Source organism: Stegastes partitus, unplaced genomic scaffold, assembly GCF_000690725.1.
Source record: "Stegastes partitus isolate 25-593 unplaced genomic scaffold, Stegastes_partitus-1.0.2 Scaffold2148, whole genome shotgun sequence".
NCBI classification, from domain to species: Eukaryota; Metazoa; Chordata; class Actinopteri; family Pomacentridae; genus Stegastes; species Stegastes partitus.
Genome location: NW_007579879.1, coordinates 27,101 through 40,360, shown reverse-complemented (window position 1 = coordinate 40,360; position 13,260 = coordinate 27,101). Strand labels below are relative to the sequence as shown.

The following is a 13,260-nucleotide window of genomic DNA, read 5'->3' as shown; positions in this document are numbered from 1 at the left end:
GAACACTGCACACAATTTCCGTTCAATAGTTTTATTGTGCTGAATTGCTAAGTGAGGAAAAAATGAAAAGGGTACAATTACACAACAGAGGAAAGAAAATATTGCATTTTTTGTATTATACAAATATCCCATATAAACTGAGGTAAAGTAGGAGAAATTATATGGCTGCTGCAGGAAATGTAAAGTGCGTAAGAACAAAGGAATTGGAGCCAAGAGTCAAAACGGTGGAGAACGGGTTAAATCATATCGAAGGCTTTTGTTTTTTTTTCTGAGGAAAATCCATGCAAATGTGTTAAATTCTAAAAAACAGAACAGTAGGTGTGAACTCCACCTCTTCTTACATTAAAGGGGAAAACAGGAGTAACGGTACAGCTACATATTTAAATGCTGAAAATGAGCATATCTAGTAAAATATAGCAGAACGTTTCATATCTGTGTGGATTTTGTATGTAGTTGATAAAGGAAATTTAAATTAGTCCTAAATTAATGCTTTTCCAATTCAAGGAAACTACCACCCTTTGATTCCTGCTTTTAAAAAACATTAACTCCTAATATTCTGAACTGTAAGACACTGAAATCTGTTGTATTTCTGCATCTTAACTGTTAAATTGTATTCAAACATTTTAAACTGGTTCTATCGGTGTAAATCAGTGACAACAGGTCCAACTGAGAGCAAACACTTAATGCAGCATTATTCTAGTGCCAAGCTGTCCCACAGTGATCCCGTCACTCAGGAGGAAAGAGCTTCAGTCACACACGTCCTCAAGACAGAAATTAAATTATACAAAGATTTCATAAATAGATTAAGTCAGACATTAAATGCAGATCAAAGAAAATCAAGCAAAAACTGAGCAAAAAAATCTTGCTTTGACTATTTGATCAGTTTCTCTAAGATCTTGTCAGGAAAAAAAAAAAGGAACACAGTCAAATATACCAGCAAGCTACCATCAGATATCTACCTGGTCAGGTTTACCTTTAGTCACAAGGTTACGGGAGCCTATTTGTGCCAAGATATGTGGAAAGAAGAAAGAAACATTAATGCTAAATTGCGAGTCAACATTTTAATTACTATTCAGACATTTCCGCCAAAATAAAATGCGGTCACAGCTGAAAGGTTTGGCCCTTGTTGGGAACTAGAAAATGCTGTGACTTTGTGGGAGGGTCTAATTTAACAACAGAAAAGCTAAAAAGTGTTCAGTGGTCTACTTATTAGATATAAATCTGGGCCTCAACAAAGACATTAAAACACAGAAAACAAGCTGTGGTCAATACACCAAAGCAACTTGAAAAGTTGGTCCCAGCTGAGTCTCTGTTGGACTCAAAGTATGTACATAAGTATTTGAATCAAGATGCTTAAAGCTGCAGGTAAACAACGCAACGCCGCCATCTTTTCCCCTGACTACGTATACAGTTAAAAAAAAACAGAAAAGCAATGGTTCTGCCACAGATCTGTGAAAATTCGCACAGAGCTGCCACAGGTGGAAAACTGAACCGGTTCAAGAGGCAGAAATTCTGTTGGAAACACAGTAAAAGTGATCATTTTTAAAACAATGCTTAACCTAGAGAGTCAAATGTTTAACCTATACTCATCTCAGAACGTATGGCTTTGTATTCCAGAATTTTAACTAGAAAATATTATTTAGATATCGTTTTTGATTTTTGTAAAACTTACATTTTCTTGGTGGAAATGGGTGACGATGGTTATCAGTATCTATTAAAAAAAATAAAATAATAATGATAATAAAAATAATAATAGTTTCTTAATTTTTGTATATTTTGCAAAGTTCTTGTTTGGCAATTTGTGCAAAAACAAGTGCAATTCATTCATTTTTAGAAAAATTAAGTGTCCGGAGGAAAGATGTGGAGTTGATGCTAAAACTTGATATTTTGGCAACAGTCTTGAAAACAATTCAAATGAAATCCAGGAGAAGTTGTTACCAGGAAATGCTGAAGCTGCAGTAGCAGGTTGCGCACAGTGCTCCCTCTCTTTAAAAGCGTAACTAATAACAAGGAATGCAGCGGATGGAAATTCTTTTCATCAAGCGGCCACAGTGGAAAGGTAATCCCATATTTCCCTGATGTCTTGAACGCATCACCAAGCAAACATCAGAAAGGGGTTTTCAGAGGATGTCTGCTTATTAACAGCTGTTAGTCAGTGGCTTGTTTGTTTTATCATCTTTCCTTGCAGGTCCCAATCTGCTCGTTTTTCATTCTTGATAAATCCTCCTTTAATTATCGGGTGAGACGTCCGAGGTTCCAAATGAACAAATCAAATAAGTTCAGTTTAATGCCTGTAAATTAAAAACAATGCGGATTATACTCTGAAATCGTGGCGGTTGAAGTTCCACCTTCAGTAAGAAGACATGGTTATAAACAGAGAACAGCAGCTCTTCCTCATCCCTCCCTCTGCTGGGGTGGAGATTTCTGCTGGAGTTGCTGCTGCTGCTGCTGCTGCTGTTGTTGCGGTTGCTGCTGTTGTTGCGGTTGCTGTTGCTGTGGTGGTTGTGGTTGTTGTTGTTGTGGTTGCTGTTGGTCCTTGGTGGGAGCGTAGTAAAGCTCCAGAGGCTTCCTCACCTTCCAATATTTCTCGTTGACCAACTCCAAAGTCAGAGAGCCGTTGAGCGTCTTAGAGGAAGGATGGAGGGAAACAAAAGTAGGTGGATGAATTGCAGTGAACAGACAGTTTCGGATATATTTGTCCACATGACATAGTTTGCTCTGTTCACAGCATTGAAAAAGACCCATAATCACTGACCAGGGATACATGGAAAGATTATAAGCAGTGCCTCTAATTTGAAAAAAACTGAAATTGTATGTATGGTTTTTTTAGCTTCATATTGAAACCTGTAAGACCTGAACACCAGGTTTAGAGGGCTAGTAAGCTAGCAAGGAAGTCACAGTAGGTAGCTAGTTGTACCACACAAATGGCTAAATGTGACAGCTATATAAACTTGATCTACAATAAAAGAGCTAAAAGCAAGTTTAAAGTAACGGACAAATGGGTGAAATTCAGCTACAAGTAAAAGATACTACGTCAACATGCTCAACCAAAGTAGCTAGATCGCTACATCAGTGTTAAACAATGAAAATAATTTGCTTGTAATCACAAATAAAAGGTTGAAATAGCTAAAAATAATAGGATAATAGGTACAAAGTAAAGCCTCGCTAAAAGTAGCTAGACAGCTAAATTAATGCTAAACGGTTAAAATGATTAGCTAAATTAACGGTTGAAATACAGCTAAAAGTAATAGACACAACAAACTACATTCATGCTATATAGTTTTAAAAAGTGCTTACAGCCTTTAATGGCTAACTGAAGCAATGGATAAATGGTTGTTTTGCTAAAGTAATAGCAAACAGGTGTGATACTTATTTAAAAGTAAATAAATGGTTGGACTATAGCTAAAAGTAACAGATATATAGGTCAAAGGTTTAGCTTAAAGCAACTGGATGGCTACATTAATGCTAAAAAAATTAAATGGCTACCTCTAGAAAAATAAATGGTTGAACAGTAGCTAAAAATAACAGAAAAAATAATTAAACTAGAACAAAAGTGGCTTGAAAGCTAAAATTATTCTTAACAGTTAAAATAGTTTGGTTAATGGTTACAGTAAAGCTAAAACCAATGGATAAACAGTTAAAAGTGTGAGCTAATACAAGATTAGTCAGCCTACAGGAAGCTAAAAGTCATGATGTTCAGCAATGGACACCTGAACACAAGCCAACCTAAAACAGTTAGCTCAGAGTAACGGGTAAATGGTTGAAATGTCGTCAAAAGTAATAGAGACATGACTAGCAAAGTAACATGAACATAGATGGATAGCTTAATTTTTGCTACAGACAGACATTTTGATTGGGACTTTTCAAGGTCTTTTTGGGAAACACACTTTTCTAACTGATAAAACTCTTAAATCTACTCAATATCAAGCTTAAAGCTAAAATCTTGACCTGTTTCTTTAACACTGAAAAAGGCTTTGAGGCGACTGCTCATGATTCTTATCAACACACATTTAAACGACTTATTTTAATGCTGAAACAGGTGACTTGGTTTCGTTACTCACAGAGAACTGTCCTCCCCTCGTCATGATGTAGATGGTGTACTGTTTCTCACTGATGTTGCTCAGACTCGATCCCTCGCCGCTCGCTGCTGTTTCACCTCCTCCCCCGGCTCCTCCCTCCTCTCCTCCTGCCTCCTCCTTTCTGCCCTCCTCCGCCTCCCCGTCGCTCCGTCGGTCCTCCAGTGCGATGCGCAGCGCGAGGTACTTTGACAGATGGTCCACTGTGGCGTTGGCCGTCGTCTTCACATACCTGGAAAATGAGGACAAGTTACAGAAATGTTCCCAACATGGAGTCACGTACTTGGTCACAGCAGTTTCACTTCTCAAACGTTTAAAGTCCTTGTGCAGTATTCAGATTTATTTGTTACATTTTTGTATTTTATCTTTAATTGCTCTTGATTTATTGTTTAGTGTTTTATTGCTCACCTATTCTGACTACCAGGTGTGTCCCAAAAGATGTTTCAAACCCAAACTACAAACTACCAGTTTCCCCTTCAGACCATCAACCAGCACGTCTACAAAGAGATCCTGCACCATTTGCTTTGTTCAGTGCGCGAGAAGAGGTGACTGTTGTGGCAGGACAAGTGGTGGCTGCTTCACCATGACAACCTGCTCACAACGCCCTGAGCATCCCACAGTTCCTGGCTGAGAAGAACATCACCGTGCTGGAGCAACCTCCCTTCTCACCCCACCTGGCTCCGTGGGATTTCTTTCCTCTTCCCCAAGCTCAAGGAGGTCATCAAGGGGACCTGTTTAGAAGACGTGGACGACATCAAGGTGGCTGTGATGACGGAGCTGAGGAGGATGCTGGATAAATCCTTCCAGGAGTGCATGGCGGCGTGGTAGAGAAGGCTGGGGAAGTATGTTAGACTCCAGGGGGATTACTTTGAAGAGGAAAACTTGTAGTTTGGATTTGAAATATATCTTTAGTGACACCAGTCCTGGAACTTTTCTGACACACCTCGTAGGTGTTTTTTGGGTTTTTTTTTTTTAATACTTGATTCCAAGAGAGACTCGCACAAGAATTCCAATGTGCCTAGACGGTCCTGTTTGCGCACAAATGGCAAATAAATATCTTCAACCTAGAATTTTGAGTTCACCCTTTACTCTATTTTAATTTGGTTTAAACCTGCAATAACATAAACAAGCTGTGGACATGATCATGTTTAGGCTAACCACTCTGAACCCACCAAGAAGGTTCCAAAAACAAAACAAAAATTGCCAAAAGTGATGCCATTTATCAGCCAGAAATAAAGTATAAAACCAACAAAAAATGGTAGATTTTCAACTTTTTAACAGTTCTTGAACTACTCACCTGTCAAAAACCTTAACCAAACTAAGCTTAAAACAGGATATTTCATTAAAACAACTTTATTCAACATTTAAATTCAGCAAAAACAAGGCATTTACAACAACCAATACTCAAACGGCAACAATTCACAGACTTTTTAGTGGATCGAAGACAAGCATGGAAGCAAAAAATTGTAAGCAGCAAGAAAGTCAGCATTTTTTGTCAGTATTGAAAATGCATGTGGGAAAAATGTTGTGAAAGGAGATTCAAGATTAATGGCATTATAACCGCGTCATACTGCACAGAAGACATTTTCAGTTTCTACTCTTCTACTAATGGTTGTGATGTTTCCATAGAGGTGCAGGACTTCATATTGCAGTGAAAAATGAGTCCACAGTGAGTAAAAATGTGACAAGAACAAATAAATGCCCAGCAATGGCTTGGGGTTCAGTGGGTTTTTACAGTGTTTGTGTTGTTTACACATTAAAGAGCAGAATCTGAGGTCAATATTCCCTTTTAAATGTTATAATCTGGTCCCACCTGGTCTGGTTGTAGTCCTGAGCGTGGACCAGCTGTGGATGTGGCCTGAACACCAGCTCGATCTCTGAGCCTGGCCCTTCTTTGTGGCGCCTCAGAGGAGGAGTCGGGCTCCCGCTGTCAGCCTCGGGCCCTGAGCCGTCGTCGGAGGCACGTGGACGCTTGCGGCTCGGCCCGGCCTCCGGCGGGGTCTGATCGCGGGGGTGGGGGGCATGTGAGGGGGCGGAGTCATGGGACAGGTGTGAGCGGGAGTCGCCGTTGTCCTCCCCACCGCTGAAGGTGGTGTTGTCGCTCTCTTGAGTAGGCTTCTTCACCCGGTGGTTCCTGCAGGGCGGAAATAAACATGCAGGTCTTGTGATCTGTGATAAACATGAACATTCAGCAGGACAAAGACAAAAAAGAAGGACAAAAGCAAGCCCAGGGGTACAACACAGAGCGTCCAAGACACTGCAAAGTGAATCTGAGTCAGAAACCGTCCTCCTTTTCAGACTAATAACACAATATGATTCAGTGTGACTTAAATTTGCTGATATCATTAACGCTGATGTCCCTCCAGAATAAAGCTCCATAAGTCTACTTGTAAATCACAGACGAAAAGACAATGCAGAAGTTGCCTGAGCAATACCCTGTTTTTAAGCTTTCTTCAGTATCACAGATGTCAGTGAAAGCAGTTTGTATATCCATGAGCACATTAGAAACAAGAGCTGAGAATCTGTAATTCGGCATTATTTCAGCGTGCACACTTGACAAAGTGAAACCAATCAGATCATTGAATATTTTCACATTTTGGTCAGTGTAAGAAAAAAAAAAGGGTTTGTTGGGTGAAGAAGTCCAAAAGTCAAATTTAACAGTTAAAAGACCCAACAAGCTGAAGGAGGAGCAGCTCTAACTGCAAAGACTCATTAAAAAAAAAAAAGAAAAAAAAAGAAAAGAAAATGGCTCCAGATTTGACAGCAAGTTCACTGAAACACCGGCGTAAATGTGGCTGTAAATATTACTGGGGAGGGCAGTGAGAAACTACTCACATAAGCTATGACAAATGAATCCATATTGTTCAATAATTTAAGCAATGGTGTCTTAGAGGTTCTGAAACTGATGTGTGATGGACCCCCAGCTGTCCCCCACCTCTCGGACCTGTAGCGGGCCTGCTGGCGGAGCCCCTCCTCGATGCTGGAGCTCAGCGCCTCCTTGTTGTGCAGCCTGTTGAGCCGCTCGAGGACGCGACGCTGGTGGGCCTCGTACTCATCGCGACTCGGGTAGATCTTGGAGATCAGCGCGTCAAAGTTTGAGTCTCTGCGCAGCGAACGTCTGGAGACCAGCTTCTTCCTGCAGGTCGGACACTCCTTGTTCCTGAGCAGAAAGAAATCATCCTTAGCTTGTACAGTCTAAATGCTCTGATTCCAGCTTCTTAGATGTGAATATTTCCAGGTTTCTTTTCTGCTGTAAGACAGTAAACTGAATATCTTTGGACTGTGAACAAAACAAGACCTTTGTCATCAACACTGAGACATTTTTCACTATTTTCTGACACTTTATAGACCAAATAACTAACTGAAAAAACTGTTGTGATTTGAAGCTTTCTCAACAGCTGTGAGTGTGGCTAATATTGTAAAAACTGTCTCTTGTTGGATCAAACCGTAATAATGATTCAACAAGAGATTTATAGCTGCATAGCAGATCACTTGATATGACACACCTCTATTGGTTGGACAAATTGGAACACAATTGATTAATCCCAGAAAGAAACATGCAACATATATTGATTGCTCACCCGGATCGCAGCGCGGTGACGATGCAGTCGGAACAGAAGCGGTGCAGACACTCCTTGGTGGTCATGGTGTTCTTCAGCATGTCCAGGCAGATTGGACACATCAGCTCGCTGTGCAGAGAGCGAGGAGACACCGCCACCTCCGTCCCATCCATGATGGCCTCCTGGACACACGAAAACACAGACGTTATCATGCCTGCACTTAACCTCAACACTTCACCTGTTTCTAATGACAACAAAGGCTGTTTAAATGTGATAATATGGAGGCATCTTCAGTGGTTTGTCCAACACCAACTACACACAAACCAACAACACGTGTGTGACTGACTTTCTTTGTTATTCTGAGATGAACCCCAAAACCCACCAGCAGGTTTGAAGGGCATTTTATCTTTAAGAAAAAAACTGCAAAATCACACCATTTATCAGCACGAACATCAGACTTTAAACTCTGACATAAATGCTTTATGTGTGACATACAATGCATGAAAAATAGCCCAATCTAAGCTTACGATGGTGATATTTAATCACAATCACTTTATTCTCAACAAAAAATTCTCCAAAACTAAACCATTTATTTTGCACCAGATCCTGTGTACACATAAAATAAAGTGCTCCTGTACAACAATGACCATCACTGGGCTTTAACTAAGAGGTCTACTTGATGGACAGATAACAGGCACCGATGTAAACACAGGAACAGCTGCACAGCCAACGTGCAGCACAATCTTAGACTCAAAGTTCCAGATAAAGTCGGGCAGCAACAATAAAACAAGTACATTTTGCCCCTTAAAATACCCAAACACAGCATTGCTTCAGCTCTGCTGTGCATACAAAGAAGAAATTGCACTGACTTCTGAACAACAAAGCACGTCAGCTATTCATGTCAGCTGCAGCCGACAGCCGTGTGACAAAAACTCAGGGCTCTTCAGCTGAACTGCAGGCAGTGTTTACACAGAGAAGAGAGGAGACATGCATGGAAACAAATTTAGGTTGTAAAATATCTACAGTATTTAGAGTCACGACTTTGCAAACAAAATGGGCCCCTGGGAAAATGTTGTACATGTTGATTCCAGGTTTTTTCAATTTTTGTTAAATAAATGATTAAAGAAATTCAACTGTTTTTCTATTGATTTATGGAATAATCTCAGTGTCATGCTGCACAGAAGAGGTCTGTAAGTCTTCTAATTCTAGCCATGATTGTGCCAAATTCGACCTAACCTGTAGGAAGTTAGGACAAAAATAAAGTATCTGTGTTACATTTGTTGTCAGTCTTTGTCAGGATTTTTATCACTAGTTTTGTGAGGACTGTTGTCGGCATTCTCAGCCTCTTCACAACAACTCTAACCTGATTCAAACATAAACCCTAAAACCAAGTATGGACACACATGCAGGTTTACCTGAGGGCTCCTGTGCAGCTCATACAGACTCAGTTCCCAGGTCTTGCTGGGAGTCTGGATGTTTACAGGAGCTGCCATGGCTGCTGTTCCCCACAATCCTCCCTGGACCAAGAAGGAGACACAAGAGAGAGACACTGCTCAGGTTTCTCAGTTGTAAACTTTTACATGCATTAAGTGCGATATGTCTCACTTTTTCCTTTTCCAACAATGTCTTCAAAATCTAAGTGAGTATGCACACAGAGCTCTGACAATCCACTGTGTAGTCATACTGATAACGCAATTTGAACTGAGTTACAGAGATAACACAACAACAATTTTGGTCCCAACAATCATATTAAACATGACATTATCTCAAAATGTTGATAAGTGTCGTCAGAATCTGCCACATCCTTTATTTCAAGCAAAAACGAATAAACTCTTGTCGTTTGTGGTTCTCAAATGTGATGTATTGGTGTCTATCGTTCAGGGATGATCCTGCACAGAGGTGGGTTTTTTCTCACTTGTTTTAGGAGAACTTTCTAAAGAAAAGCCTTCATATATCTAAAATAAAGTTGAGACAGAAACTTACTCAAACGTGACAGCAACACATTCAGATCATCAGATGGTGTTCTATTGATAATATGAAGAAACTGACTAACAGGCGCCCTTCGGTCACCTCACTGTGCACACAAACTTCCAAACAGCGACTCTTCATCTCGATTTAAAGCCAGAAAGAAGTTTGTAAAGTTCATGTCTTTACTCAGTAAAAGCAAAAATCACTACATTCGTCGACGTAGACTTAAATCTGTTGCGGAAAAGCAATGGATAAAAGTGGAAACTCACCTGACGTTGAAGTGACGGACAGCTGACCGGAGGAGAGGCGACCCCCCTCCCGCTGCACAAACACACACACACCGCCTGCTGAAAACTACTCACTAAATCACTACAACTACGCACACGGGGGATTGTTTCCTGCCCGAGTCTTTACGGCGTCGGTACAGGGGCTTTAGGACGTGGCCGGACCCCGTTCGTCTGGTAAAAACACAGAAAAAAAAGCTCAAGAGCACAACATTTTCCGAGAATCATCTGCTAGCTAACGTTAGCCGGGGCCATCTTTCTTCTTCTTCTTCTCTCCGGAACAACTCGCATCCACCCCGGCTGCTGCTCGCTCTCTGTCCGCGGCACTGACCCCTAGCGGCCACATGGTGCATTAGAACTCCAAACACATACAAGCTCGGTGTGTGGGGCTGCAGGGTGGAGCAGTTGGTAGCACTGTTGCCTCGCAGCAAGAAGGTAACCGGTTCGCGATCTTTCTGCGTGTTCTCACCGGGTTCTCCGGCTTCCTCCCACTCCCTCCCCTAAAACATGTTGATGTGATAGACTGGTGACCTGTCCAGGGTGTCCTTCACCCAAAGGCTAGGGATGCAAAAAGTGCAAAATCACCTCAAAAGGTACATAAAATGTAAAGTGAGTTGTAAAATGACTATAAAAACAAAAACAAGCATATCATTTACAAAGAAAAATAGCAGAACGCCTACAGTGAGACACAAACTATCAGTAATGACACAGAAAATTTGGCTGTCTGCAGAATCTATACGGTCAGAAGAATACACGATTCATTTGAAAAAGAAGGAAAATAACGAGCAAATGTAGAACCTGGTACCACAGGCCAAGTTCTAAATTAATCAGAGGACAGGCAAAGAATGTATATAAATGTTCATATTTCACAGTGCATGTCATAAAATCACCATCCTATTTTTCATAAAAGGGTCTAATCATCATATTGTGATTTCCAGCCAATGTGAAAGTCCTGCATTCATTTTTATCTACAATATTAGATTCATGGAGAATCAAAGATCGGAGCAGTTTGTGGGCTCTCTTGTGTTGTGGCAGGTACGCTAGGTTGATGTACTGCAGCTACCTGACCTGTAGGATTCATTGCGGTGGGTCCACGATTAAACAGCGAATGGACCTCTTCTTGGGCAGAGCGGTATTGAACACGGTTGCTTGTAGTAGTGTTACTGGTGCATGCATTCACCAGGGTGTTCATAACCTCTTTATTACTGAGGACTGCAGCTACTAAACTTTGTGCTGCCTCACTCATTTTGCACTTCTTGCAGCAACAAGTGCGAATAATACACCTCAAAAAAACAAGATGGCACCAGTGAATGTCATCATTTTTCATTATATATATCTTCAGAGTTTCATTATATATTATTCAGACTTTCATTCCATATTTTAAGACTGTTATATATCCATCCATCCATTATCTATACACCGCTTAATCCTCATTAGGGTCGCGAGGACTGTTGTATAAATATATAATTACAATAACATAATTTCTTAAACGGCACGCCATCATTCACACAAAAGCACTACAGGCTAAGAATATCTGAAATATGAAATATGCTAAGTGCTTCGTGTGACTCACACAATTACAGTTTCCTCAGATCATGTCTTAGTAAAGCTGCACAGCTGGTTGGTCCAGTTCCACTGTCAGTGTGTCATCGAGGTGAAGTGCAGGAATTTCATTTGCAGGTAAATACAACACATTCAACTGGGAATAAAAAAAGCATCAATGACCTTTGGAGGTGGATTTGGTAGAGATTTAACTAATCTTCTCAATGTTGACTTAATTAATATGAATTAACACTTAATGACTTCAGCATTTTTCTGGGTTGTGCGCCCTAAATAAATAAAGCAGTCGAGTAAAGGTATAAATACTGTAGAGTGTAACCTTAACAATAAAATTAGTCAAGGGAATGTATTTAGTATATAATATTATATGGTCTTTACATTAATATTTTATTTAGTCAGTTAAATTTGTTTCATATGCTATAGAATACTGTAAGGTTTTAACTTTAATATTTAGGTTAGTCAGGTACAGTAGTAATATTGAGACAATGAGAGAGTTTGCAGAAAGTCTTCCAGTGGCAGACTGATGAAGCATAAGAGCTTTTGTTGTGCTGATATGAATCCGATGAATAGATTTTTCTCTGTTTATACTTTAGTGAGGCTGTAAAACTGGTTGATCCAGTTCTGCTGTCAGTGTGCCTTCAGGGCAAAGTGCAGGAATTTTTTTTTCAGCCAAATCCAACAGCGATCTGGCAGGTTAACTGCGTGATCTTGCCAAACTTAAGTAGGTTTATTACTGTTTTGGTGACAAAATTAGACCAAACTGAAGTGACATAAGAAACCACAATACTGCACACAGAGCCCTGTCAGAATCACATGAAGCCTGGTATTGAATGACTGCATGCCTCGGTGATAAGTGTCTCCACCTGTAGCTCCACCTGTCTTCACATAATTCGTGCCGTCGTCACACCCCAATGTCAAGCAAGGTTGCCAAGTTTGTAGTTTATGGGAAATCCCACAGGGCTAGAGAGTATGCGCTATAGTTCAGTTTCCTCTGCACTAAATAAATAACTCTAAAAACACCTTATACATAGTACTATTTATGTTTCAGAGAACCTTTCTCTATTGCCTTAAGAGTCTGAATTACGGAGACTCATGGAGACACAAAATGAGTACAAAGAGATGACAACTAACCACAAAAACAGTAAAATGATCATCAATAACAACAAAAAAAGAAAAAGTAATCATCAAAAAAAGTAAAAATGAGCACAACGGGGTAAAAAAAAAAGGGTGCAAGAGGTGAAAACCAATAATAAAATAAAAACAAAATAATCACAAATGGACACAAAATGGCTAAAAACATATATGAAAAGACCACAAAAAAGTTGTGTACATTTTGTTCTGTATGTAAAGTCCTAATCTACACAGTAAAAAAAAAAAAAAGGTAAACAAAGCAAACAAACAAACCAAAAACAGTACTGTTTGTGCAGCTGGGGTGCTGAAAACACAGTAAAACAAGGGAAAATCTCACGAAAAAAAAAAAAGAATTTTCCATAATTTTAATACATTTCCCGGCCTTAATTTGACATGTTATGGATTTTTTTGATTGTCTTAATATTTAATGAATAATATTTATATGTGTAAAAAAACAATTAACAAATAGACCAGTGCTTATAGATATTATACACTAATAAAACATAATATTCAACATTTTCATTGTAAAATATTTCTCATTTAACAAGCAGATCTATGTAAAAATACTAAACAAATTTTTTTTTGGGTATGAATTGCCACTAATTCTATGTAATTTTTCAAATATTTTCACATATTAAAACTTAAATTTAACAGTTTCATCTGTTCAATTAAAAATAATTG

At 39.6% G+C, this 13,260-nt stretch overlaps 2 protein-coding genes across 4 annotated transcripts in view; both read right to left on the bottom strand.

Annotated features, from left to right (window-relative positions):
- vps52 (VPS52 subunit of GARP complex) overlaps window positions 1-6,480 on the bottom strand; it is a 29,471-nt gene extending 22,991 nt beyond the window's left edge. For both annotated transcript variants that reach the window (XM_008304152.1, XM_008304153.1), the window contains exon 1: window positions 6,475-6,480. The gene's annotated coding sequence lies outside the window, so the exon portion shown is untranslated. The remainder of the gene's footprint in view (window positions 1-6,474) is intronic.
- On the bottom strand, window positions 16-10,149 carry LOC103374118 (E3 ubiquitin-protein ligase RING2-A). 2 transcript variants are annotated; one of them, XM_008304154.1, is made up of 7 exons: window positions 9,874-10,149; window positions 9,052-9,153; window positions 7,658-7,818; window positions 7,012-7,236; window positions 5,890-6,210; window positions 4,062-4,308; window positions 16-2,625 (listed from the first exon to the last, which is right to left on the bottom strand). In XM_008304154.1, the coding sequence occupies exons 2-7, from the start codon at window positions 9,127-9,129 to the stop codon at window positions 2,395-2,397; spliced, it is 1,263 nt and encodes a 420-aa protein (XP_008302376.1). In that variant the 5' UTR covers window positions 9,130-9,153; window positions 9,874-10,149; the 3' UTR covers window positions 16-2,394. The 2 variants fall into 2 exon arrangements, with proteins under 2 accessions (XP_008302376.1, XP_008302377.1); XM_008304155.1 differs by having other exon boundaries at window positions 7,021-7,236.
- Between the last annotated feature and the right edge of the window lie 3,111 nt (window positions 10,150-13,260).

Excerpts from the sequence above, each read along its gene's own strand:
- LOC103374118 (XM_008304154.1), bottom strand. The coding sequence starts at position 9,129 with ATGGCAGCTCCTGTAAACATCCAGACTCCCAGCAAGACCTGGGAACTG. Across the intron at positions 6,211-7,011 it reads GCCCGCTACAGGTCCGAGAG|GAACCACCGGGTGAAGAAGC; the intron begins GTGGGGGACAGC and ends TCCGCCCTGCAG. Across the intron at positions 4,309-5,889 it reads CAGGACTACAACCAGACCAG|GTATGTGAAGACGACGGCCA; the intron begins GTGGGACCAGAT and ends CTCATTTTCCAG.